The sequence below is a fragment of the Anomalospiza imberbis genome, chromosome 2 (assembly GCF_031753505.1).
Source record: "Anomalospiza imberbis isolate Cuckoo-Finch-1a 21T00152 chromosome 2, ASM3175350v1, whole genome shotgun sequence".
Lineage (NCBI taxonomy): Eukaryota > Metazoa > Chordata > Aves > Passeriformes > Viduidae > Anomalospiza > Anomalospiza imberbis.
The window spans coordinates 8,629,208-8,655,406 of record NC_089682.1 but is presented as its reverse complement, the minus strand read 5'-3'; the positions used below and the strand labels follow the sequence as shown (position 1 = coordinate 8,655,406).

The 26,199-nt window shown below is 47.4% G+C and overlaps 1 protein-coding gene across 4 annotated transcripts; it reads left to right on the top strand.

The window, feature by feature from the left end:
* The first annotated feature begins 15,060 nt into the window (after window positions 1-15,060).
* On the top strand, window positions 15,061-16,844 carry MID1IP1 (MID1 interacting protein 1). Of its 4 annotated transcripts, none has more exons than XM_068179755.1 (2): window positions 15,061-15,208; window positions 15,592-16,844. In XM_068179755.1, the coding sequence occupies exon 2, from the start codon at window positions 15,765-15,767 to the stop codon at window positions 16,257-16,259; it is 495 nt and encodes a 164-aa protein (XP_068035856.1). In that variant the 5' UTR covers window positions 15,061-15,208; window positions 15,592-15,764; the 3' UTR covers window positions 16,260-16,844. The 4 variants fall into 4 exon arrangements, with proteins under 4 accessions (XP_068035856.1, XP_068035854.1, XP_068035855.1 ...); XM_068179753.1 differs by having other exon boundaries at window positions 15,080-15,413; XM_068179754.1 differs by having other exon boundaries at window positions 15,080-15,413; window positions 15,589-16,844.
* Window positions 16,845-26,199: the final 9,355 nt, after the last annotated feature.

The window sequence follows — 26,199 nt, the reverse complement described above, 5'->3', positions numbered from 1 at the left end:
TTTGACCCTTCTACAACCCCACGACCATTTGCTGTTTATGCCCATCTGTTGGACTTCAGCCGTGCTTGGCATCGACCCTCTGGCACAGTTTGGGTCAGTGGCCAAACACTGGCTGCGTGCAGCCCCCTCCTACCTTCACTGGCACACAGGGAATACCTAAGCTGAGCTGTCAGAAAAGAATGCTTAATTGTTTGCTGCCTGTCTCCTGCCCAAAGTTCTGTGCAGAAACCATGGGATTTTATTTTCCTTTCTGGAGGGAACAAGATGGAGGGAAATGAAGCGCTTAGAAACCTTTTCTTTCCCGATCACGTTTTGTCTCTCCAAATTATTTAGTCATTCTCTCCGCACACTCACTGGGAGAAAAAGAACAACAATATTAACAATAATAATAATACTTTAATTAAATACTGTAAAGATTAATGAATAAGTGTTATAGTACCTATTCTGCATGTTTTCTAAACGGCACAGTCATAGTCTCTGTGCTGATAGCAGGCAAGTTCAGCCTCCTGTCAATGTGTAACTACCATCTATTTTAGAATCTGTAGAGTATAAAGTATTCAGTAATTTTCCCTCTCTGTCTCTTTGTATGCATATCCTAATACATGCAGAGACTCCACAGCTCACATTTTTGAAAGAATACAAGCAAATATCCTGCCCCAAAAGTTAAACTGAACCACAGCTCAGCAGCAATCCTTTCAAAAGATTCTCAATGGCCTGTTCTCTGCCTTTGAACACATCTTTGGCATTCAAGTCCTCAGAAGAGAGGCATTTACTCAGTTTGGATCTGAGGCATTATCTGGTGTGTGCTCTGGATGTTTTAGGATCTGTGAGCTCACACGTCACTGTACATCTCATAAAATCAACATTGCTGTGCTCCTGTACTCACGGTACAACTCTGATCCAAACCCGGCTCCTTGTATTGACGGGAGATTGGCTTTGGGATGTCTCACCTACAATGATGCTCACAGTTTGCCCAGTCTAGCAAAAAAAAAAAACAACCAACCAACCAACCAACCAACCAAAAAAAAAAAAAACAAAACAAAAAAAACCAAAAAAAACCACAAAAAAAACCCAAAAAACCCCCACTGAATAAGACATCTCCTAGCTAAGTCCTGTCCTCCTTGCTTTAATATGAAAGAAACTCTGACATTTTATGAAGAAGCAGGAATCTATCTCAATGTCTCTGCCTCAAATTTCTTCTCCCTCCACTGACGTGCATTGGGCTGCAATCCATGATTGTCTTTGTCCTATCCAAGAAGGGACTGGGCTATAGCAACACTGCAAAAAATGCAATGAATTTTGAGAGAATTACTCTGAAAGTGGAAAATAAGCTGAAAAGCACTTTGAGATGTAAGCTATTACATAAAAGCTCAGCTGTTATTTTTATAACTTTATTAGTCATGATTGTTGATAATGATGGAAATGCTTGCCAGGCTTAGAAAAGGTCATCCTTTCTGCTGCAATAGAATCCCTTTTTAAAGGCTGAAGCCTTTATCCCTCCAACTCTGTGTTGAATAACTAGAGTTTGTGAAGGAAAACAGACTAATTCAAGCCATTTGTTGATTCTGAGTCCAGGTAACCTCAACAGTCTTCAAACTTACCACCCAATTTAACCAAATGTGACAGAGGGCCAAAGATGTCTAAGACAGACATTTCCTGTGGGGTGCATGAAAGCAGGAAGGTGGATGGAGAAGACCTTATTAATATTCCCAGCTGAGGGAAAGGGTACAGTGTGGGCATGACTGCTATTACACAGTACAGATTCCTCTTAGGTGCTCACCCTTCAGCCATGGATCTGCAGAAAGCCAGGTCGCGCTGGGTCTTGTCTTCAAACACCTCTTTGTTATTGTCTCTTGATAGCAAACCCGATAACCTCCTAGGTAAAGATTTGAATTGTAGATGACCATATAGCCTGTGCTAGCATGTAAAATGAAACTTTGGTATTATTCATAGCTCACCAAGCCTACAGGGTGTGGCATGGCTTTACCTGAAACCTGCCAAGTTTTCTTTGTGGTGGCACATCTGTTGCCCTGTTTTCCTGTGCAGCAGGAGAGGCATTTTGAAAACTGCTCATTAGTTTATTATTGTTGTCTTCACCCTTTCTGATTGTCTCAGTCTCCAGCTTAACTCAGTGTCCTTTTGCTTTGCCTCATCATTATCTGCTTTTTAAGCTGCTTGGCACACTTATGTGCTTGTCCTTTACACAAGCAATGCCAGCTCCTCCCTATGACAATTTCTTAGGCCTGTAAAGAAGTTTGTGTGGATCCAACTGGTGAAGGAAGTTTTATATAACAAAACCTGAAATTATTTCTAAAACTCCTCTGGAAACTGGTTGCCAACAAAAATATAGTTTTTTTTCTTCTTTAAGGAAATGGTATTCAAAGTCCAAACCTGTCCCTGTTAAATTCAGTTCATGAAGCATGAGACCTTTTAGTTCTACATGCTGGGAACTGATTGTGAGGCAGCCAAACTCACTTATCTATGCCCTCTCTATTTCAGAGGTGATTAGAATTTGTTGAAATTAAACCTAAAATGAAAAGGTTCAGTAAATATTAATTTGTACTTGATGGGAAATTAGGTTGGATTCACATCTCAGGCATTTTTTCATATCTAGTTATGGTCTTAAAAATGTCATAGCCCCGAAGTTTGTAGACACAGCACTCTCTAAATGAACAGGGGAGAATTATTTCCGAGAGTAAATCAGAAATTCATACACGTGAGTAAGCTCTGTGTGTCTGGACCAAAAGGCTTAGTGAGAGAGCAGTGTTCCCGTACTTCCAGTCAACCAGCTATAATTCCTGTGACTCCGGGGCTCCCCAATAAACTGCCTGTACATCCTTTAGGGATGTCCTATGTTCACTGAAATTTTTGACCCAGTAATTTAGAAGAATGAGTTAATGTGAGAAAATAGGGACCTATTCATTGACAATTTCCAGGGGAGAGAGAGGGTCCACAAAGCTGATGGGATCCATTGCTCAGTGCCACTGAAATGGATTCACCTGGCTCTGCTGCCAAGCCTTCCCTTGTAAACCGTGTCCCTCACAGCTCAAAGCAGCCTCCTTTGCCAAACAAGTTGAGCGGCAGCAGAAGTGCTGCAGCGGCTTCGGTTCCATCACAGCTCCAACCCTAAATCAGGAGATCCAAATGACACGAAATATCCACTTTTAGGCGGCTGCAAATCAGTGAGGGAAGGGTTTTCCCTCCTCACAGGCAGCTCATGTGGCCACCAGTGATTTATTCCCTTCCCACTGCTATCGACCACACGAAACACACAGCGCTTCTGCCAGACACGGTTATGCAGCCATTGCGGCACATGAAATATCGATGCCATTTAATGCTGAAAAAAAAACCCCAAAACAAGCAAGCTGAAGTTCCGCTAATTCCAGCGGGGCCATCGAGCCGGGTTCCCGGGCGCTGCTGGGCTCTTGCAATCCGGACGCGCGGCACTAGATGGCAAAGCAGCGCCAGGTTTGGCAGCGCAGCCCCGGCAGCGGGGCCGTGGGTCCGGTCCCCGTGGGCACCTCGCCGAGGAGGGGCTGCGCATCCCTGCCTTGCCCTTCCGCATGCCCTGCATCCCTCCTCCAAACCGCAGCGAGCCGCAGAGATCGCGCCCTACAGGTGGGATGCAGCTCATAAACAGCGGAGGTGAGGGGACGCTAAGGATGTAGACGTGGCTGGTTTTCTTACTGCTCCTGCTGGCCCTCGGGAGCTCCAGATCCCGTGCAGGACAAGCAGTCCTCGCTCCAAAGGCGATTACACGGCAACTGAGTGGCAAAACTTGTCTCGTCCCCTTACTGAACAAAAAGAGATTTACATTTAATAGTCCCAAGTGGAAACACCTCTTCTTTCAATCTCATGTCAGTCTGTGCTTCGGGTGTTTAACTCTGTGAGGGGAGATACCACCTATGGACTTAAGGTGTGAAGTAATTTCATTAGGAGTCTGTTCTCCCTTTTCCCTTGTGTGCAGATAATACCTATTTATGCTAAAAGGAGTTACAGAGGGAAAGGTGGAATCCTCGGGATCCAGTTTTGGATCAAATAAAAAAAAAACCTTTTCGATCTAAGTAAAAAAAATCTCTGGGCAGGCCAGTAAATCCCTCTCTATTTTTTGTAAGGGAGTGTCATGGTTTAATCACTCTCTTAACAGGGAGTTAAGGTCATGTCAATAAACTCATCCTCACAACTGCAACACCACAAATTATACCATTTCAGGGTTACCTCTCTTCTCCCACCATATCTACCTGTTAGACTCCAAGGATCGACTTAAGTTGGAGATTGCAACGTTTACAGTTTCATCAGAAGGTGATGTCCAAAATTCTCTGTCCTTTCAATGTTTGTTAACATAGGATTGATGGCAAGAATGTTCCTCTTCTCCCCAACAGCTTCAGGAGAGTGTATAAGGCTCTGGATGCTAATGGTCATGATGCCACCCTGCTGGAGGTGTCTTAGGTACCCTTTTCGGGAGCAGCTGAGCCCATGCTTCTGAAACATGATGTTCAAAACAGACCTTTCACTCAGAAAGTTTTGCAGAAGCTTCAAGATTTGTCTCTCCCTCTAATTTTTCTCTCCATCTTTGCAATATTCAGTCATTCCCCCTTTCCCTTGCCTTCTATGAGCTGCTGGTGGCAGTCTCAAAATGAGCTAGGGATCTCAGAATACTGTTCTTTAAATGACAAGTCCCAAACTTTGCACTTGGAGATAAAAGGGCAGCAGTGAGCCTAAGTGGGCAGTGCACACACACTAACAGAAGGGCATTTGGTCTTCAGGGTTGAAAGAAGTCAAGATACTTGCCAAATCTCCATTATTTCTACCTCCAGGACAGGACAAGACTAACATGAAAAAAATCCTGCTTTCTGCTGGTGAGGGCTTTTAGTAAGGTGTATCATGCTCATCCTTGGCTATTTAAATAACACTGCCTTGCTCTGTATAAACCAACTTACAAGACAAATGAAAAAAAAAGCTACGGATCGTGAAGCAAGTGGGAATGGATAATCAATTTTTATCACTAATATTGTGGGTATGACCAATAATTCTGAATGAGTTATGGAAGTCTTTGCTCTGAGCAGATGTGTCTCCTTTCAAAGCAGTCTCTTTCTGGCACAGCCTTAATAACAGAAAAAGTGTTGATTTAAACTTATTAAAACTAAGCAAACATGTATTTTGATTGTCCAATATATTTCTTCTTAAAATGTAGGAATATGAAATTCTCAGAGGCGGGCTGGCTGGTGGAGGCACAACAATGGATTACAAAAGCTTTCAGTTTTACAAACATGGGTTCAAATCAAGCTTAAGTAAGTGACAGGCAAAATGGGGCTATTGATTTCCTTCTAGTCCCATTTGGCTACAGCAAAAACTGGGCACAACAGTGTCTCAACACTCAAAGGGATGGCATCAGCCAAAAGATAAAGTGGAAGAACATTTGTGGTGCTATTTACATCAATTGAGATTACTGGACCACTTGAGGTAACTAGAGCTGAAAGACACCAGAGAGTAAACTCCCATCTCCCCATTTTGGGAGGTGTGCTTGCTTTCTAAGTTTGGCTGTGCCCAAATTCCCCTTCCAGTTCCATGGCGGAGCAGACACGATCCATGTGTGCAGATCAGGCTGGGAAACATGTTTTCCTTGCAACAGGCATGTCAAAGAAAAACGTTCACACTGAGTCAAAAATCCTCTGCTGGCCAGGAACCAATCTGCCAGGCAAGTGACAAGGTCTGCTGATTTTCCTTCCTGCCCATGCACTCATGCTGCAAGAAAGCCCCAAGAGGTCCTTGAAGCAAATGCAGTGGCCAAGCCTGTGTCTCCTTGCAGGTGACAGCACATAAGGAGCCTGCCCTTGCCTGGACTGAGAGTGTCACGAGCAGAGCTGTAACTGGGGTGGACTCACAGCTCCATCACGACCCTGTACGATCAGCCCTCAGGGATCCTTCTTCAAAAGGTCCCAGCAGGCACCACCAGGACTTGGTCTTTAAACACCTCGATGCTCTTTGGGTGTGTAAGTCAGGTCCCAGGGTTCAGGAATGAGCACAGGAAGCTCTGTGTAAAGCCTGGCCTGCACTCTGGCTGATTAACACCTGAATGTCTGGCCCGAGGTGGCTGACTCAGGACCATGGAAAGAGCCAGGGCTAAAATGCAGGAGTTTCTTGCTCCTGTATTGCTCTTTTACCTTTCTGAATTAGGTGCACCACTCCTGCTGCTATGTAAAGACACAGCAGGGCTCTGTTGAAGGTAATGTGGCTGCCCTCTCCATTTCCTTACTTCAGGGGATTTGTGTCAGAAGTTCAGCATTGCCAAATGTCATTTTGAATGATTTTATAGTTCTAGGTCAATAAACTGCTTACCATCATAGGGGAACTGAACCATGAATTACTCCAGTTGCTACAGTGCATCTTTTTTTTAGCCATGTACATAGAATGTCTGGTTCAGGATGATTCTCAATAGCCCTATTTTCTGATTCACATTTTAAATTACGTCTAATTATAAATATAATAATTTTAATTAAATATAATAATAAATATAATAATATCATAATTATATATAATATAAATATAATTTTAAATTATATTTTTCTTTCTTTTGTTTCTAAATGAGCATGCTCTGTCATTATATGTCAAGGGCCACCAAGACAAGAATATTTCAAGACCTTATGGCTGCAAAGCTCCACTCTTGCTGCAGAGAAGAAAATATCAGTGAATAGTGAAATAGAAGGGCAGAGAGCAAGAACATTCTCTGCATGCTTTTTTTTTTTTTTGTTAAATTAAAGGAATAAACATCACATTAATTCAAAGTGTCTTTGTGGTAATGTCTCTTCAACATTATCTGAAGATTATGTTCATTTCCTACTTAGTGAGGCTCCACTTCAGAGGAAGAATGGAGTGAAAACCCCTCCCAAGCCAGGGAGAACCAGGATGAGAATAAAATATTTGCTGGTGATACTGTCTCCAGTGTAGTAGGGAGCAGTAGTATGTGGTATGTACCTTCCCACACATGTACCAAGGGTGGATTCACAATCTTCTGAAAATTATTTAAAACACATGCAATATTATGTTTTATACTCATATATCATTTCCTTGATGCTGTGGGAGACAAATACCCAGTGATGGCAAAGATCCTTTTTTGTGCCTTAGACTGCTGAACGCTGCATGTTTCCCCTCTCAACCCACCATTTCCTCCAGTTTGAGGCAAGGAACACAGTTTATATTTTTTTTTTGACTTTCCTAGGTGCGAGCCAGGCACAATGGCTATGATTTACTTTCCAGAGGTGCCCTTTCCCTTGGAAGCTGAGGAGCAGCCAGCTTTTGTTGGGAAGCCCACTCAGCCCTTCACCCCACAGCAGGGACGGGAAGCGTGGCAGCTCGTCTGCCCACTCCCATTCCTTCCTGCAGGCACCACCTTATATATCCCTCACAAGCCTGGCCACAGCTTTCAGAAACATCCAATAAATCAACAGTTAAAAGGGAAGAGTAGACACGGGGAGCAGGTGCTTATTATGTGTGCATCTCTGGAGAAGAATAACCCACAGTGTATTTCCATGCCCATTTGAAATGGAATACGACCATGACCCTGCAAGTGGCTCTGCTTGAATTGTTCCTGGCATGATGTTTTACTCCTAATATTTTCATTGTCTGCCTCCATCAGTTTTACCTCCCACTGTAGCATTAATTTTGTATGTGAATATGGAGGCTGTGCTTTAAATAATACAGCGTATGCTTTTTATTTGCCATGTAGAATAATATTTTTTTGGCTGATTTATGTTCCACCTGGACAAAATTATTTTCTATGAAGGGTTTATTTCATTTGTTCCCACATCCCCAAATGGGGGGAGGTGGGGGGAAGAAGGAAGAGAAATCTTGTAAACCACCGACAATGATGGACACAAAAATCTGCTTTGAAATACAAATTTACTGCAAAAACAGATTCTCTCCAGCCATGTAAAAGAAAAAATGCTGTTGTAATAATTTTAAGGCTGCAAATGCATGTTACTGCTGGAGAGAGTAACCTTCAGTCTCTTGTGTCATCCCTTACACAATGCTGGGACTACAGAGAAATTCACTGACAGCTATAAGCTATTACAGTAGAACAAAATTGCACATATGGCTACAGCATGGATTTAATTTAGCTCTTTTCAGAACTTCATCAAAGCCAGGACAAAACCCTGTGGTCTTTTGGTTTAGAGATTTGCCCCAGAACTTCATAGGCTATGCTGCCAAATCTACCTTATTTCCAGTTTTCACAAGGACTGTGGAAAAATATGCTACTTGCCATTAAAACAAATTAATTTCAAATAGATAATCTGAGTTTCAATTAAAAAAATAATATATTATGTACCTTGTGTTTTACAATCCTGAAAAACTGGCAGTATTTTTATATTAATCTATCACCTACAGAAACATGCACTATGAATAGATATATTTTTTAAAAAGTTATATGCAGTCCTTAGCACGACTTTGTTCTGATTTTGACTTCCAAAAAGCTTTTGGTGCTTTTTGTAGAGCAACTAAATATTAATCCTACAAATTCATAATAGTCATAGCATTCGGGAAGCTCTGGTACTATTTTTGGTTGTAATAGTCCTCTTTAACCACACAGCATCCTCCAGCCAAAACCACACTATAATAGGAGTGCTTATAATAAGGACACATAACGCCCCCATGTCAGCTCTGAACTACAGAGCCAGGAAAAGTAGGATATTCTTTCAGAGCAGCTTCTCCCTTAATACTGAATGTAAGATGAAGAGATAGGACTTTCAGAGGAAAATTCTGCTGCTTCTAGTCCAACCCTCTAAGTCCCCATCAGGCAGCAGAAATCCAAGCTGATTCTCTTCCCCTTGGCATTTTCTGGCAGCAAACAGATTTGTTCCCAGGCAGGCCCCCTCCTCTCCACACAGAGCTCTCCTCCAGCCCCTCGTCCTCCCATGTCCCCAGTTCTGGCTCCACCGGCCAGCACGGAAAGCTTCAGTGACGGTGGCCACCTTTGTTCTGCTCCTTCTCGTGAAGAATTCCTGCAGCAAGCCAGGCGCTGAAAATCAGTGACTGCTTTTCCACGAGGAATTACTATTTATAGCACTGCACGAACGCGTATTGTATTTGTTTCACCACCTGGACAGCTCTGGGCCCTTCAAACAAAACCAGAGCTCCCGTTTTTCCGCCAGCTCGGCGGATGAAGGGGCAGCTCCTGCGGGAGCGGACGGGAAGGGGCGGCAGTCCCAGGGAAGTGCAGTAGATGGAGCCGGAGAGGCGCGGCAGAGCCCGCCCGTCACCTGAGGATACCTGCGAGATTCCCCCCTCAGCTGAAGCGGGTTAGAAAATGTGCAATTTAGATTTATCAGTTCAGGAGGGAGATTCAGATAAAAACAGTTGAGCTGGTGAGATTATTAAACGCAGAGCCCCATGCTGAGACGATGCTCGCCTTACTACGCGCGCTGATGAAGGGGAAACAGGGCACGGGCACCCCCTCAGCTGCACCCAGGCGGCCACATGGGAGCGAGCTGATGGAAGGACAGGGGGAACACCACGGACAGAGACCTTCCTCCACCCAGGAACGGCTTCTGGGCCTTGAGGTGGCACCCTTGGGATGCAGCAGGAACGGCGCGGGTTGGGGTCAGAGTGGGAAGCACAGATCGGTATTTCCTGCTGTCAGCCCCTGCGTATCAGCCCGGTAGTGTCACAGAAAGGTGGTCTCGTGTATTTAATTTTATCAGCTGGAAGAAGTCTGATATATGCTGCGCTCAGTTCAGCACTCCTGTGCAGATTTACTCGGCGCTTTAGCATGCGTGCTGCCTCGCTGACAGAGATTAAAGGCTCTCCTCAGAGCCCCAGGTATTACGCTCAAACGTATAAATCAGGGCTTAATATATAATATTTGTCCATAAAAATATATCACAGTGGCATTCGTTTGACTATCTGCATATTAAATACCATTACAGAAAAATCCTGAGCTTATTGAGCATTACTTTGCTACACCAGTAAAGTCCCCTGCCATCCTAAACAGGTTTCTTTCCTGCCAGAGCACGGCCAAGAGTGAAAGAGGAAGGGGTGGATGTTGCTATCACTGTTCATGGCCCCACGCACACAGAGCTGTGCCAGGAACACTCTCCCAGGCAGACCCTGGACTCTGGCTCGCCAGCACTGGCCAGGCAGGGCAGGGATCACGGTGGAGATGACACCGCAAACCTCTAAAGGAGAAAACTGCATGAGGTATCACCACTCATGAGCACCCGCCAGAGAGCTGTTTAGAGTGAGATTACAGTCTCAGAGGAGACTCTCATGCCTCTTGGTCACAGGGTTACTAAGATGATGCAGTTGTAACTTGTATGCGGGAGGTAGGAGGTATTTAAGCAACAGCCAGAAAGAAAAGCTGGATCAAATCTCCACAAACCATGCTCAGATTAACCCAGATTCCTGAGTCCCCAGCTTTGGGGGACTTGAAGTCGGCCAAATTGCTCCCTTTCCCTTGAACAGAAGACAAAAACTCTGAGGAAGATGATAAAGTTTATACTTGGGCCACAAGTTTATGAGCAGCATTTTAGAATGAACAGAAACAAACCTACCCAAAATAGGAGTTTTTGCAGTACAGAGGTCTCGGTCCTGCTCATGCCAGTCCCATAGTAGCACAGCTATATGGCTTTCTCAGCATTTGCTGCTGACTTACAGAGACACAAGGGGGAAAAAATCAGACCCAGTTGCAATCTTCTCCCCTTCATCCTCTTCATATTCAAGCTCTTTTTTTTTTCTTCTAAATTCCTATTATTAACACAGGAGAGTGAAAAAAAAAAAAAAAAAGAGTCCCTGGGATCCCTGGTGCATCCTTGGAGTGGCTGCAGCCTCATCATGGATGACTAGACAACCGCCACTGTGCCACATAATGAGGAGCACACATGCTGCACCGGGAGATACTAATGAGGGAGCTACAGCCCCCTTAGCCCTCTCCAGTAAATCCGTGTCTGCAAGCCATGTTTTATTTATCAGGCTTATTATGGCAGCACTAAGGAGCCATTTGAAAAGGGCTGCTGCTGTCCTGGGCACTGCACACTGCAGTGCCTGCTCAGACCAGCTTCCAGGGAAGATGGATGAGGCTGGCAAGAGATAGGGGAGAGGGATGCTATGCACACGCCGTGCAAACAGTCTGTGGCAGCGTTTATCCCACCGTCTCCTTTAAGGAGGAAGAGGATTCAGCCTGTTTCGACCTCACAGTGCTAGCTAGATGATCCCAGGCCCTGAAAATACAGAGTAACTGGCAAACAGATTGAAGCTGTGCATGTAATGATTTCCAGGAAAGCTGAGGAAGCAAGGATTTGACAGACCTGGAGAGACCCAGGAGCAAACTGCAGCCAGGCAACTCAGAGGGGCTTCGCAGGAGCTCAGCTGCCTGAGACAGCTGTCTACCTGCCCAGCACTGCTCCCTGATCCCACTGCCAGCAGATCTCCTGCTGGATCCCACACTTTTCACCAGGCATTGCTGCTCGGTGCCAGGATGTGAGGACGCAGAGCTCTCATGCTGCTCCTGGCAGTGTGTGGTCTCATACAGATCTGTGTGTGTGCCAGAGGGAAAGGGGATTTACCATCACCACTGCCTCCTCCAAACATCCTCCTGGCCCGCTGCATATCCTCACAGAGGCTTCTGTGCACTTGGGAGAATCACTCCACTTGCAGAGGATCAACAGAAAGAGGAGTAAAAGACAGCTAAGTGAAAGATAGGAGAGAGATGAGTAAATCTTTGCAAAACTTACACTGCAGGTCTCAGCAGGGCTCAGACAAATTGGTCTGCATTCCTTTAATATATTAGATTTCTACTTACCCTGTTCATTAGCATGTTAAGCTACAAGGGCTGATTATATGAACCTCATGGAGAGGCATCAATTAAGATGATAAATTTACATACATTCCTTCTGGATGAGAAATGACGGGTTTCCCCAGTTCAGTGTTTGGTACAACTGGACTCGCTTGCAGAAAGAGAAAGAAGTGTTAAATACATGCATCTGTACTGCTCCCCGAAATGATGGCAGCAGTTCACAAGTTTGAGCAAAAATGTATGTCAAATAGGAATAGAAGGAAAGAACTCGCAGTTTCCAAGGCTGAACTCTAATCTGCCATGCCACACTGACAACAGATTATGAGAGGAAGTGAAATTCCCAAGAGATGTTGCCCTTACAAGGCTGGCCCAAATGGCACTCCCAGCCTGAAGAATGCAACTCTAAATATTTGCACATATTTATCACTTCTTGCCCGCACAAGATCTCATCTTATTTTGCAAACACTGTGCAGCAGAACAACTTCATAGCCACCAAAGTGTAGCCATTTCTGGTCTGCAGCGTGCCAGTGGCACCTCTTCCGTGCCAGCACGTGTCTTGGGAAAACTGTGAACAAAGACGGTTTGTTATCCTGTTGCCACTGAACAGAGAAATTAGATAGGCCTCGCAAATGGTATGAAAACCCACTCAAGCTGACAGAATCATCTGTCTTTACTTGAAAAACACTGCACAGCTGCTAATGCTGCCAGAGGAGACAGGCCAGTAGCAGTTGTGTTCCTACAGCCAACCTTTGTAGTACTAACCTCAGCGTTCCTGCGGCTAAAGACCGGTTTACAGCTAAGTCAAACAGTTAATGCCATTAATAGCTCAGTAGCAGGAACAGCTAAATAGTAACAGCTATAGCTCATCCCTGATCTTCTTCAGGAAGAAGAAAGAAAGAAGGCTCTTGTCCAGAAAGGGCTGAACACCACCAGCCCTCATAATTTCAGGGAAAATTAAAGGGTTTTAGCTAATATAGTAACTTTTATGTGACTCCTGCTTTCCTGAATAGCGGAACCAAGTTTATTTGAGCAGAAAGGTGTTTTCACCTCACACTGCTGGGCTTGTACATCAGGAGTGCTGCACCCAGCTGAGGTGCTGGATAAAGACTCCTGTTGCATGTTGCCTTATCCAGGACTGTGCTGGGCAAAGGTACCCACTTCCACTTTTTTGAACTGCCAGATAGCAAACATGCAAACTTCCTCATTGCCCAGGGCACGATAAGGGGTTTCCATCTGATTCCCCTTGCAGGGCCTGCATGGCCACGATAACCAGATCATTCTGAAGAGGACACATTTCAAACAAATGCCACTTGCATACAAAATTTCTTGCCTTAAATGGGATCATCTTTTCCTCAAGAGGAGTGGAAAAAGTGCCATTTCTTTTCCTCTCATGTGCACAGCCGTGTCAACTACATACCACTGGAGTAAGGAATATGTGCTCCTTTATTTTGTTTGAACCAAAGAGCAATCAAACCTACCCAGGCTTGTGTTCATGATGCACATTATACATACCAGGGACATTTATGTCACGAATCAAAATCGATCGGAACATAAGGAAGGTAAAAAAAAAAAAAAAAAAGCCAATTCCTTTATGCTGTTAAGTTTAGCTTGAATATGATCTGTCTCAGCCTAACGGGTGAGGCACATGCCTTACTAAAATAAGGAAACATTTACAGCTGAAAGTAGAATGTGTGGCTAAACCTCTTGGGAAACAAATTGCCTGCTCAGGCCCTAATTCGCATAATACCATCACACTGAAGACTCACGTACTTTCCCCCTTTGCAGCTCCAAGCTGGGTTGTTTGTGCCAGCTCTTCCTCCTCCCCAGCCAGTTGTAACCTCAGGTAAAGACTTCAGTTTTAATTTGTTCAAATGTTTAGTTGTTTTAATTTGAAAAGTTGGACAATAAAACAATTCCCCTCGTTTCCAAAGATTTATTGCTTTTTCCAATTTATTGAACGTTTAGTGCAGGCTGTATTTCAATTAAAGGCAGCAAAACTCTTAATGGTCTATTAACGACACACTGCATCTATATAAAGATGCAAATATAAGTCGCGGCCAATTTTCTGGCCCGGTGAGATAATTTCTTCTTTTCCTCGCAGTGCATTATCTGCGAACAACTCATAATTTTACACCAGCCCCGTATCTCTGGCTACTGCTCAGCCGCAAGTATCTGCGGCGCACGAGCTGCCCGCGGTCCAGTCCCTGGTTCGTCACCCAGGGAAGCGGCCTCCTGCCCTGGGGCCACAGCGGGGAGCAGGGCGGGCAGGCGCTGGCGCGGGGTGCCGGGCCCCTCTCGGGCCGGGCCGCTCGGTACGCGGCATCCCCGGGCGAGCGGCGGCCCCGGCCCGCGGGGATGCTCCCGCCGTTACCGCGGCAACCGCCCCCCCCCCCCCCGGCCCGGCCCGCGCCGCCTGCCCCCACGTGACCCGCGGCGGCGCTCGCGGCCAACCCGCCTGTTACCGGGGCGGGGGCGTTGGGGGGGGGGGCGCTCTTGTTTCCGATTGGCTGCTGCCGCGGCTCGCTGATTGGCGGGGGGCGGACGGCGGCGCGCCGATTGGCTGGGCCCGGAGGTGAGGCTGTGGGGTGATGCCGGCCGCCCCGCGCCGGGACACAGACAAAGGCTGCCCAAAGGCTGCCCAAGGGCTGCCCGGGCTCCCCCCGCGCCCCCCGGGCTGCCGCGGCGCGGGATGGCCGCGGGGGAGCCGCGGCTCCTGGCGCGCTGCTGGGAGGCGGCAACGCGAGCCTGGCCGGGCACCCACAGACCCCGCGCCCTCCCCGCGCGGCCGCCCGCTCCAACTGGCGCTGGGGCACGCGGCGCGCGGGGAGGCGGAGCCGGTGTCACGCTCGCCGCGCGCCCGGCAGCCAATGGGCGGCCCGGGAGAACGCGGGCAGCACGCGGGGCCCGCGTGTCCCGCGGCGCGGGCTGTCAATCACCCGTCAGTCACTCGCCCCGCCCCGCCCCGGCGCGGCCCCGCCCGCGGCTCCCCCGCTCGGCGGCGGGCGGGCGGGCGGGACCGGAGCGCCGCTCGGTCCCCGTGCCCCTCGCTGCGACCCGTGTCCCGGGCGGCAACGGCGCTGGGGAGCGTTCTGCGGCCGCCGCTGCCTTGTCCCAGGGTTAGGGTGCGAGGGAGTCGCCGCCGCACTGGAACCGCTCCCCCGCGGCCTCAGTTTCTGCCGCCGGCGCCGTGCCCGCGCGGCGCGGCCCCCTCGGGGTGCCCGCGGTGCGGGCTCTGCTCCCGTCACCCTCCCCCGGCGGGGGCGAGGGGCGGAGCCGGCGTGGCCGCGCCCGCCGCCTTTATCTGGCGTGGCGGCGCGGGGGGTGGCTCTGGGGAACACCTTGTTGTAAGATACGCGCTATAAATACGGCGCCGGGGATGGGAGTGCGGCCACGGGCGGCGGGGAACAGCTTCGAGCCACGGTGGGTGCCTGCCCCGCGGCACGGCGGCTGGGAACCGCTTGAATTTTAATTACCGGTGCGGGGCTGCCATCCCCTTGGCCAGCCCCCACACCCGGTTCCCGGGAGGAGTTGCGGGGGAAGTTCTGCGTTTTGGCTAGTTTTGTACCGAGGGGAGCGGCGGCAGCGAGCCCCGGCGGCTGCAGCAGGGCAGGCGGAGGAGCGGAGGGTGAGAGCAAAGGGATGGAGAGGGGAGGGCTGAAGGAAGGACACCAGGCTGGGGATAAAGCGGCGGGGGGAGGAAAAGGCGCTGGCGGGAGGGGACGGGAGGACGGGAAGGCGGGCTGGGGGAGGGAGGAGGGAGAGCAGCCTCTAACCCCGGCGCCTCCGCCACCGTCTCCCAGCAGGACTCTGATCGCGAGCAGCCGCCGAGCCCAGCCCGCGACGGAGGGCGGCCGGTGCCGCTAGCGCGGAGGAGGAGGAGGAGGAGGAGGAGGAGGAGGAGGAGGAGGTCGCCGCCGGAGGAGCCTCGCGGTCCGGTCCGAGCCGCGTCGCTGAGCACGCCTGCCCGGCCGCCAGCATGATGCAGATCTGCGACTCGTACAGCCAGAAGTACTCCCTCTTCAACGCCATGAACCGCTTCATCGGCGCCGTCAACAACATGGACCAGACGGTGATGGTGCCGAGCCTGCTGCGCGACGTGCCGCTGCTGCTGGAGGAGCTGGACGCGGCGGGCGCCGTGTGCCCGCCCCGGGATGCTGCCCTGCCGCCCGGCGACCCCGGCGCCTACTTCTCCCGCAGGGACATGTACAGCCACTACATGCTGCTCAAATCCATCCGCAACGACATCGAGTGGGGCGTGGTGCAGCCGCCGGCGGGCGAGGAGGCCGCCCGCAAGAAGGACAAGCTGGGCGGCGGGCCCTCCGAGGAGGGCGAGGGGGAGGAGGACCTGGAGCAGCAGTTCCATTACCACCTCAGCGGACTCCACTCGGTCCTCTCCAAGCTCACCCGCAAGGCCAACGTCCTCACCAACAGATACAAGCAGGAGATCGGCGTCAGCAGCTGGGGGCAGTGAGCGCCGGGGGGAGCGGGGAAGGGGCTCCGACCCGGCGGGAGCGGCGCGTCCCCGCCCGGCGCTGCCGCTGCTGCGGTGGCCGAGGGCAGCGCCCCGGGCCCGGGCTTCCCTGCGCGCTCCCAAGACTGCAGCAGGTTTTCTACCAACGCACAAGCGAGAGAAAGAAATGTAAATTAATCAGTACTAGCTTATTAATTATTTTGACCCCCTCCGTGTTTTTTCGTTGTACGGTCCGGGGCGAGCAGTCGCTGTGCCTGCCTCGGCAGGGAGGCTGAACCCGTGTGCGAAGAGGTGGTGGCATTGCTGGCTGATAAGGAGGCTCTACTCAAGCCGATGAACATAACGAAACTGGCACAAAATTGTTTCTGTCACCTCGGAGGGAACCCAGTGAGCTAAGGAACATCCCTCTGTTGTGGGAGAGATGGCGGGTCCCATGGTTGTACATGTACTGGAGTTTATTTAAAACTTTTTTACTCAGATGTAGAGTATATTCTAAAATAAATGCAAATGTATTAACTAAGAGTGACCTAAACTTTTGGTATGATTTATCTTTCTTTAATTAAATGATATTTTTAACCTCTGGAATACTTCTGTTTTTCTTCTATGTAACATTCAGCGTTGCCTTACTAGAGGCAGAGATCTGTATGGGCAAGAGAGGGGGTTTTGTGGCTTTGGTTTTTTTTTTTTTTCCATCAAAGCAATTAGGCAGTGATGATAACTTGGCGTATCTAAAATGTTTAAATCACCATATTAAACTTAACCATACATGGCCTGAATTTCAGTGAGCTGTTCCCAGCTGCACAGTGCAGTTGCTCTGTGTGAGTGTTGGCTTGAAGGTCAGTGCCTCTTTAACAAAATCTGAGAAGATGGAGTCATGGTTACTCTGCAGGCAGCGATTCATGGAAGTTGGACCAAAGCCTAGGAATGACTCTTGCTTTTTTCGGGAAGTATCTTAATGTACTGTTGGGAGCTCTTTTCTCTCCCTCAGAATAGGTCTGGCAGACTTGCCTCCCCAGTCTCTTGCATTTCTTTCCTCTAATCCTCCTTGGATACCAGGAGTTAATTGGCTTTATGTTATCCGGATTGTATTGATTTCTTTCTCTCTACATTTTTTTTTCATTTGGTGAAGTAAAGTACCTCAGAATTGGGTGTCTATTTTGTGTTCTAACATTAAGTTCTGATATTCAAGTGCACTTGCTGCTTGCTGGTTGTGATACAATATGTAACAGAGAATAAATGTTTAATAAATATGTAAGTCCTTACATCATGTAAATTTTCTTCTCAGGCACTGAAATGCCAAGTTTGTAGACATACTGAGATTTCACTTTGTATTACTGTCATCAAACTTAGGGCTTGTTTGGGATTTTTCTTCTTCTAAAAATAGAAGACTTTTTCTCTTATCTTCAAGGATATTTTTGTTTAAATTCAGATATTCCTTAGCACTCTATTTTTCAGCCCAACTGTTAGGATGTTGTAGTAAAGCATGAGCACTCCAGACATGGTACTAGTTGGCAGATGTTTGTGTATGTTAAAACACTTGGCCTGAATCTATGTTTAAAAATATATTTTTTGGAAGGTTTTTCCCTTCTGGGGTAAAGAACAGCTTTGTAAGGCTGGATAATTTTTAGTTTGGCGATGCTTGTTCTTTTCATAATGTTTTTAGCTCCTCTTCCCCTCCCCTCTTGGGAAGATGCCAGGAAAAAAGTCAGGAACAAGGAGAGGGATTACCCTGGTTTCCTAACATGTCAGCTTGCCAGTCTTTCCGCAGTCGAACTAATGCAATGAGAAAGGTGCAGTGCCCTGAGCTGGATGGTGAAGCTCTGTTCTGAAGACAAGGCTGAGAGGGAGAACCTGTTCTGCTGTGTGGTTCCCTTCTCGCCCTGCACTCCATCAGCTGGAAACCACAGGCGAAACCTCAGACAAAAGCAGCTCATGCAGTTTCACCCGTGTGCCTTTTGATCTCCTGGTAACTTCTCCCGGTATGGGTTTAGACAATACTGTTTAAATGTTGCACAAGAGACAATGTGATGCTGATTTAGACTATGAGTAATGTCAGAAAAACAGTGTTACATTAGCACAGCACAGCCATGATTATGGCATCCATTCCCTTTGCATTCTGAAAAAAAAAGCACAAGAAAAGTTTTGGTGGAAGAGTAGCTGAAATCTTGTGCTATGGGGCAGCAAAAGTGGCATTTCCTTATAGGTAAAACTTCGGGTAAGAGGAGAAGGAGGAGGATTCTGTGACTCAGGGGTTTGCCTTGCCTCTCTCTGTGACTAAGCTGCAGTTGCTGAACTGCACGTGGCTCCCATGCAGGGGCCCAGCCGCTGGGCTGGCAGCAGCCCTGATAATCCCAACTCAGCAATGCAAAACCTGCTGAGAGTCACACCAGCTGAAGAGACTCCTGCCACCTCCCACCTGGGAGCTGCTTTAGAATTTCCCCTTCTCAAGGTCATGGGAGAGGATTGAGGCTCTTGGGATCAAGAAAGTGATATCTTAATGCAGGGGGAAGACAACAACAGAAAAAACCAGGGATGACTTTGCTGCTGGCTGTTGTGTAAAACAACTTGGTCTAAAAGGTGGGGTGGTCAGGCAATTATGTAAATGCTGACTCCTGGCATTGCAGTAAGCAAAGATGCGATTGCAGAGTCTTAATGCAGATTTTGTGTCTTAGATGCTGAATTGGGAAAAATTTCCATCAGCAGCACTATAAAAAACAATTAGGCTTATTATTAAGGAGTTATGTTTCCTTTCGAAGGACTGAATCACTTTAAGTCTCCCAATTGTTTACAGAGTTCATCAAACCTCTAGGCTGCTCTAGTAAAGTTATTCTGGTACTTGTGTTAATGACAAATTACATCAGTCTAATGTAAAAAGTATCTTTATGATCTCAAATACTTTGGGAAGTGACTTAATTTCTTAGCCACACACAGGCAAAAAGACAACTTGCCAAACTACTCCAGCGATGCTCAAAATGGGATATGCACTGTGAGAAGCAGTTGTCATTTTTAGCTAACTTAAGTGAAATAGACTCCATATAGATTGAGGCAGACATTAGAAGAGCAGTAAATAACGAGGTTCACAGTTGTTTGCGCTAACAAATTGATTACAGCCGAAGTTATCTTGCAGCCAAGGAGCCTCATGGACAGTGCTCATGGCATGCATCAGTTAATATATAAAAGTGCAGTATCTGTCATTATAGCTCATGAGTCAACTCTTGTTTTTGTGTATACAGAAGAAGGACAAATGAGGGGAAAGCCATGCTTTTCTCTCTCTTTCTCTCTAAAAATAAAGGGATGGGTGTGAGTTCCATGGGAAGAACAAGAATCATGGGCTGGTCAGTGCTTGGTGGAAGCAGATTCAGCTGAGTCAGGCTAGGCTGTCACCTTCCTACTTTCCCTCTGAAAGCTCTTCCTTGCAGGAGGCTCTAAGTAGATCAAGATATTCGTGTTTTGTGGTTTGTGTCCTCCCCCCTGCACAGGCTCTTGCACCAAGACAACATGAGTCATCAATAGATTGGCTTTGCTGAACAATGCACTAATGTTAGTGGTCAGAGGGAAGGTTGTGTTAGGATCTTATTGTCATGTACTTAAGCTCTGCACCCTGTTCTACCAGGAAACAAAAAGGAAAGAAAGTAGAATGCATCTCCTTTCTATTGGATTTGGTACAGAGCTAATCTCTTTGCAGAAAAGTCTGCAGCAATTTTCCCTCACTGTCTTCTTTCCCTGAAGTCTTGAGTATGGGAGGGGATTGAGTGGAAGCATTGCTTTTTATTATTCATACCTTTAAACTGTTAATGTTTTTATTATTTGCATCTAGGTAACAGCGTTTGGTACCATAGGTACCATATTCCAAAGAGCTCAAAGATCATAAAAACAGAATTGGATAGAAAAAGTTGTAGTTTCAACCTCTTTTCCATGGGCAGAGACACCTTCTGCTAGCTCAGATTGCTCAATGCCCATCCACTCTGGCCCTGAGCACTTCCAGGGATGGGACATCCACAGCTTCTCTGGGCAACCTGTGCCAGTGCCTTGCCATGCTCACAGTAAAAACATTTCTTCCTAATATCTAATCTAAACCTAATTTCTTTCAGTTTGAACCCATTTCCCCCTGTCCTATCTGTACATGCCCACGTCTAAAGTCCCTCTCCAGCTTGCTTGTAGCCCTCTTTAGGTTCCAGAAGGCTGCTATAAGGTCTCCCTGGAGCCTTCCCTTCTGCAGGCTGAACAACCCCAATTCTCTCAGCCTGTCTTTTTAGGAGAGGTGCTCCAGCCCCTCTGATCATCTTTGTGATCTCCTCTGCACTTACTCCAGTGGGTCCATGTCCTTCCTGTGTCGGGGACCCCAGAGCTGGATGCAGCACTGCAGGTGGGGTCTCGTGAGAGCAGAGTAGCAGGGCAGAATCACCTCCCATGACCTGCATTTCGGGGTGCAGCCCAGGACACATTTGCCTTTCTGGGCTGTGAGCACAAATGGCTGGATCACGTCAAGCTTTTAATAAACAACATCCTCAAGCTGTTTTCCTGAGGGCTGCTCTCAACCCATTCTCCATGCAGCCTGTGTCTGTGCTTGGGATTGCCCTGACCCACATGCAGGACTTTGTGCTTGACCTTGTTGAAATTCACAGGGTTCCCACAGGCCCACCTCTCAACCTGTCCAGGTCCCTCTGCGTGGCATCCCTTCCCTCCAGGGTGTGGACCACACCACACAGCCTGACAGTGCCTCAGTCCCACTGCCCGTGTCAGCAACAAGGATGTTGAACCCTGCCAGTCCCAATACTGACACCTGAGGAGTACCTTTGGTCACTGCTCTGCACTTGACCACAACTCTGTGAGTGCAACCAACCAGCCAGTTCCTTATCCATGGAGTTTCCCACCCTTCAAATCCATGTCTCTCCAGTTTAGAGACAAGGATGTTGTGTGGGAGAGTGTCAAATGCCTTGCACAATTTCCTACACACGACGTCAGTTGCTTCCAAGGATCTTAAGTGATAGTACACACAGGGGAAATAGAAGGGCACAATGGGTTATAGCCTGCCACAAAATCTGAGGGAAGTGCAATCAAGGTGAGCATTGCAAAAGCATCTCCAGCTTTGCATGCATTTTTCTGTTATTTGTCATTGTCACCCCTACAAAAGCAGAAATACCTAAATGTGTCAGTATTAATGTTGCACTTTTTTTTCCAGACCACAGACTTGCATGACAAGTTTAGGTCAAAATTTGTTTTAAGGAATGAAGCTATAAATGCCTTTCCAAAAGGAAATTTGCAAATAGGAGTGCAGTAATTGTATATCTTTTTGCTGGTAGCCAACTGCCAGAATGAGCACTCTTTGTAAAAAGTAACATTCCTTCTCTGTTCAAATATCCTTATTTGACCCAGAGTGATAGAATGAGGAAAACACCTTCCAGTTCCTGTGCTTTTGAATTTTGTTCTGAAGGAACGACAGTGTAGAAGCTTAGAGAACTTAGAGAGAAAGCAGGTGCCTCTGTGTTAAATCACAGAACAGTGAATGAGCTTGCCCCATATTTGTTAAGTCTGTCATAGTATCAGTTGTGTCCTTTTATCATGTATATCTACATACATCTGATTCTAAAATGATTCTGTCTTTTTGTTCTGGCCTATTATATCTTAGCAACTTTGGGGTACAAACAGCAGGGTCAATATCCCACAGGCCCAGACAAACCACTTTAGACTCTTTATCTGAGCCTTTTTAAGTGCATCTCACTTTCCCATCTGTATTTGAACCGAGAAGGTGGGCAGAATGCCTAAAGCCATGACTCAGAGGAGCATGGTACCCCCCTTGCTTTGGAATTGCTTTTTGATCACTGGTTTATGTGCTGGAGCAGGGAGACAGATGCAAGGTGAACCATTCCTTCAAGGATTTACTACAGTTGTATAATGTTTGGAAGGGAGAATGGCAATGGGGAGTTTTCTCACCCTGTAACCAATATATGTCCTTCCCAGTTCCTTTTTCCCTCTATCTGAGAATTTTCCTCTCTGAAATTCCTAGATTGTTTTGTCACACAGACAGCTCTCAGTTTTGAACTGAACTGCAATTACTAATAACAGGAGTATTAAGTGATTTCATGATATTTTATTGCCTGAATTGTATAATTAAACCTGGCTTCTTTTATTAACCTGCTATTTTTCATGTGGAGGCACTTTTCTTTTTAAAATGGTTCAGTAGTGATGGCTGATCACCAATCCATACTTTGAGAAATATCAATGTCTAAATAGATCTTTTGAAGGCAGAGCCCACAATGCAGAAAGCTGGTTTCTGTTGATAATGTGTGCAGTGCTCATCTTTTGACGTGCCCTAATAATTGCCATTCCTATTAACTGTAGCATCACACACTGAGAGAAAAACACACCCTGTAGTGAGCCTGAACAGAGACAAGGAAAAGCAGGGAAGCTGGCAGATCACGGCCTTGGCATTTCTGATTTTGGCTTTTGTGTTCAAGTTCAGTGTAATGCAAAAAAAATGTCTCATTTAAAGAAGTTGAGAAGTCTCGTTATAATGAAACAGGAGTAGGTTTCTTTCGGTTTTCACTGGTATATGGTATTTTGCAAAGACTGAAATAATTCCTCATCCAGGTGAATACAGTCATGAAAGCCTTAATTTCAACAACCAAACACAATCACTGTTTTTGAAAGTCCTTTTATTTTAAGACCCAGCAGTGACTATTTCTTGACTGGTTTAAGCTCAGGCAGTGCTAAGAGGGCTGGTCCTGTTCTGTCCCCTGACTCCCATCCCAGCCCCGTGAACTCTCCAGTTCTGCTGTGCTGGCACTAGCACTCACGCAGCAATGGAGTTACCAGACTCAGGGAGCTGATCCAGATCAAAATTAGTAGAGGAGAAAAGCTTTCAGCTCTACTAATTCCCTCATTCAGCAGAAGGTGTAGCTGCATTAGCTGCAGGCTGGTGTTGGAGGAAGGGTTGAGAACACGCTGCCAGAAGGCAGAATCGGACCTCCCCTCCTGGCAGCCACTTCCAAGTAGATTGGATTAAGCGTGTTGTGAAAGCATCATCTGAGTCCCATCCTCCAAAGAGGTTTGTATGCTGATGAGTTTCAGTATCACTGAAACTGGCAGCTGCTCGGGGCTGAGATTCCGGGCACGACGAGCACTGATGTGCCACCTCTGCCTTGTGCCAGAGCCTGCAGTCCCTAAGAAGGCAGTGCTGGCAGCCGGGACACTCAGCAGGGCAGCATGAACTGCTGGGGACAAGCACTGAGGAGGCTGAGGTCACGCCTCATCCCTCCGGCTCTTGGCTGCTTCCGTCCTCTCATGGTGGCCATGGCAGAGAAGAGATGGTCTCACACGGAGTTTAAGAGCCATGGCAGAGAAGAGATGGTCCCACACAGAGTTTAAGAGCCATGGCAGAGAAGAGATGGTCCCACACGGAGTTTAACAGCCGTGGCCAAGAAGAGATTCTCCCACACAGAGTTTAACAGCCATGGAGAGGAAGAGATGGTCCCACACAGAGTTTAACAGCCATGGCCAAGAAGAGATTCTCCCACAGAGAGTTAAGGAGGAGACTCTCAGCTCCTTCAGAGCACAGCCAACAGTGCTGCTGCCATCAATTTCACTTGATATGAAAGGGTTTAATACTTTTGGATTGTGTGTGAGAGAAAGAGGGAGGGACAACAGGAGCCCTGGTGCATTTTGTACACAGGCACTGACACTTGCCTGGCCTTGGTGCAGGGATGGGAGCCCAGGACTTGGGAGCACCCTGAGCACAAGGTCTCTCTTGCTCTCTAATTAAAGGATGCCATGCAAAATAAGGCTGTGGCCAGAAGACTGAGAGCCAGGAGAGCAGGTTGCTCCTGAAGTGTTGAACCACTCTTAAAGAAGCCTCAAGAGGTGAACTTGAAGCTACTTGGAGGATTGAAAATAAGGTGTCCGCTACCCCTCAAAGGTGCCAGTGGGTAAAAAGGCAGAGTATTTTGTGGGGAATCCTTCTCAGCCGACATGCTGTGAGACCACTACCAAGCCTATAACCATTTCTCATGGGAGCTGTGGTTTAGTGGAGTGCAGATTTTGGCACAGTTCTCTCCTCTGGCTCACCTTGCCTTCTGCAGGAGGTAGGATCTTACTGCAGTACAGGAGTAACCAGACTTCTTTTCTTGCCTCCACATCACTGTGCAAGGTAAAATTTTCCATTGCTGTTGCTGCAACCATCATGGATGAAGGGAAAAGGAAGGCAGCAAGAATTTTGCCTAATTCTCTCCGTTGGGAAGGTTGCTCTGCATGGCAATGCTTTCCCAGCCAGCCTGCCTCTCCTATCCTCCCTGTGGCACTGGAGCCTTGCCATGCCCTACACTGACTCTCAGCTTCTGTTCCCTCCCTGCTCTTAGAGCAGCCACCTGGAAAACACAGGAGGTTGCAGGCAAGAGCCTGTACCACCAGGAAAGAGTAGGATTTTGCCAGAAGTTGCTGCCTTCATGAGAAGGAGAAGCAGAAATGAATCCAGTGCAGTGTGAACAAGAGTGCTAACCCACAGTGTTCCTCCAAACTTCCTGCCCAGCTTCCTTCATACAGAAAGCAGAAAGAAGGGGAGGATGTTGTTCACCAAGCCCCATCTGACCTGGAGTCACCACGTAGGATGAGGAAGATGCCTTGGTGCCCACGGTGCCCTTTTGGTCTGCATGTGTGTAATGAGTTGCCCAGACAATTCTGGAGAAGAGTTTCCATCATAAACATGGTTGAGGGCCCTGCCCCATGGCCTGAATCACACAGTCACACAGGGTGAGGATGTTGATGACGTTGGTGGCAGTGGGAGCTGCCCTCTGCATGAAGGGCCGGGCTTTAGGGGCTACCATTCCAAGTCCCTCCTCCTCCTCCTCCTTCCCTGACTCGGTGCTCAAGGGTCATCTCCAGGTGCAGTGGCTTTCTCCATGAAAGTCAGGCTCAGGAGAGACTGGCTGTCAGGCTCTGAAGCACTTGCTGCTTTTGACTGTGTGTTTTGGACAGAGTCCCCTTCCATCTGCATTGATGCAGCTATTGTTTGTATACATGATTTTAGGAAGGGATTTCCCTTCCTTGCTTCCTTCTCCTTTTAATATCATGTAGCAGCTAGAAGCAGGGAAAAGAGACTGGCACCATATGACCAACCAGCTGTCTGTGGACTGTCAGAGCATATTGAGGGGAACACAATGTGACTACCTTGGGTGCTTGATCGTTCAGTCTCTGTTGGCTAAGCTATACACAAACTTCCTTCCACTCAATTATCCTGAATGTCACTGGGTCAGTGCATGGTTTACAGGACAGTGTTTTGAATTTAAAAAAAAAGTCATCTGGTCCATATCCAGTGCATGGTAAAAGTCCCTTCCTAGGAAAGCAGCATGACTCATGCTGGCAGAGCATCAACTGTCAAGTCATCCTTTCTGTTGCACAGTGATATCTTCCCTTTTCTAAATTGCCTTTAAAGGCAGGAGAGTGGATCACCTTTGCTCCAGCTTCAAGGTAGCAAACCTAAGTGTTTAGGAACGAGAATACCAAAGGATGTGAAGCAAAGCTAAGTATAGATGCCTCACACTGACTGCTGTTGGAGAGATGGTGAGTTGTCTTTGACCTCAGTCCTTTCAGTTTTCTCTAAAGAGGAAACACAAAAGCATTTTAAAGACTTCTTCCATTGTTTGTGAGGTTCATGGATGTATGAAGGCATGTAAGCATCCTTCAGTTTCTGCTAGAAAATCAAGGTGCTTTTACAGAGGGAAAGGAAAGCACCCTGAGGTGCAGAGACAACAAAAGGCATGATCTGTCACCAATGCAGTGGAGCAGAGAAAGGCAGTTTTGGGGCACTAGGAAAGAGATAATCTCTGCCTCTTGAGGAATTTATCAGGTAAAGGCTTTTCTGAGGATGCCTCCTAAACTGTGCTCTCTGACACAGCCAGTTGCCAGAACCATTAGGCACAAGTTCTTCAGGTTGAAGTTTGATGTG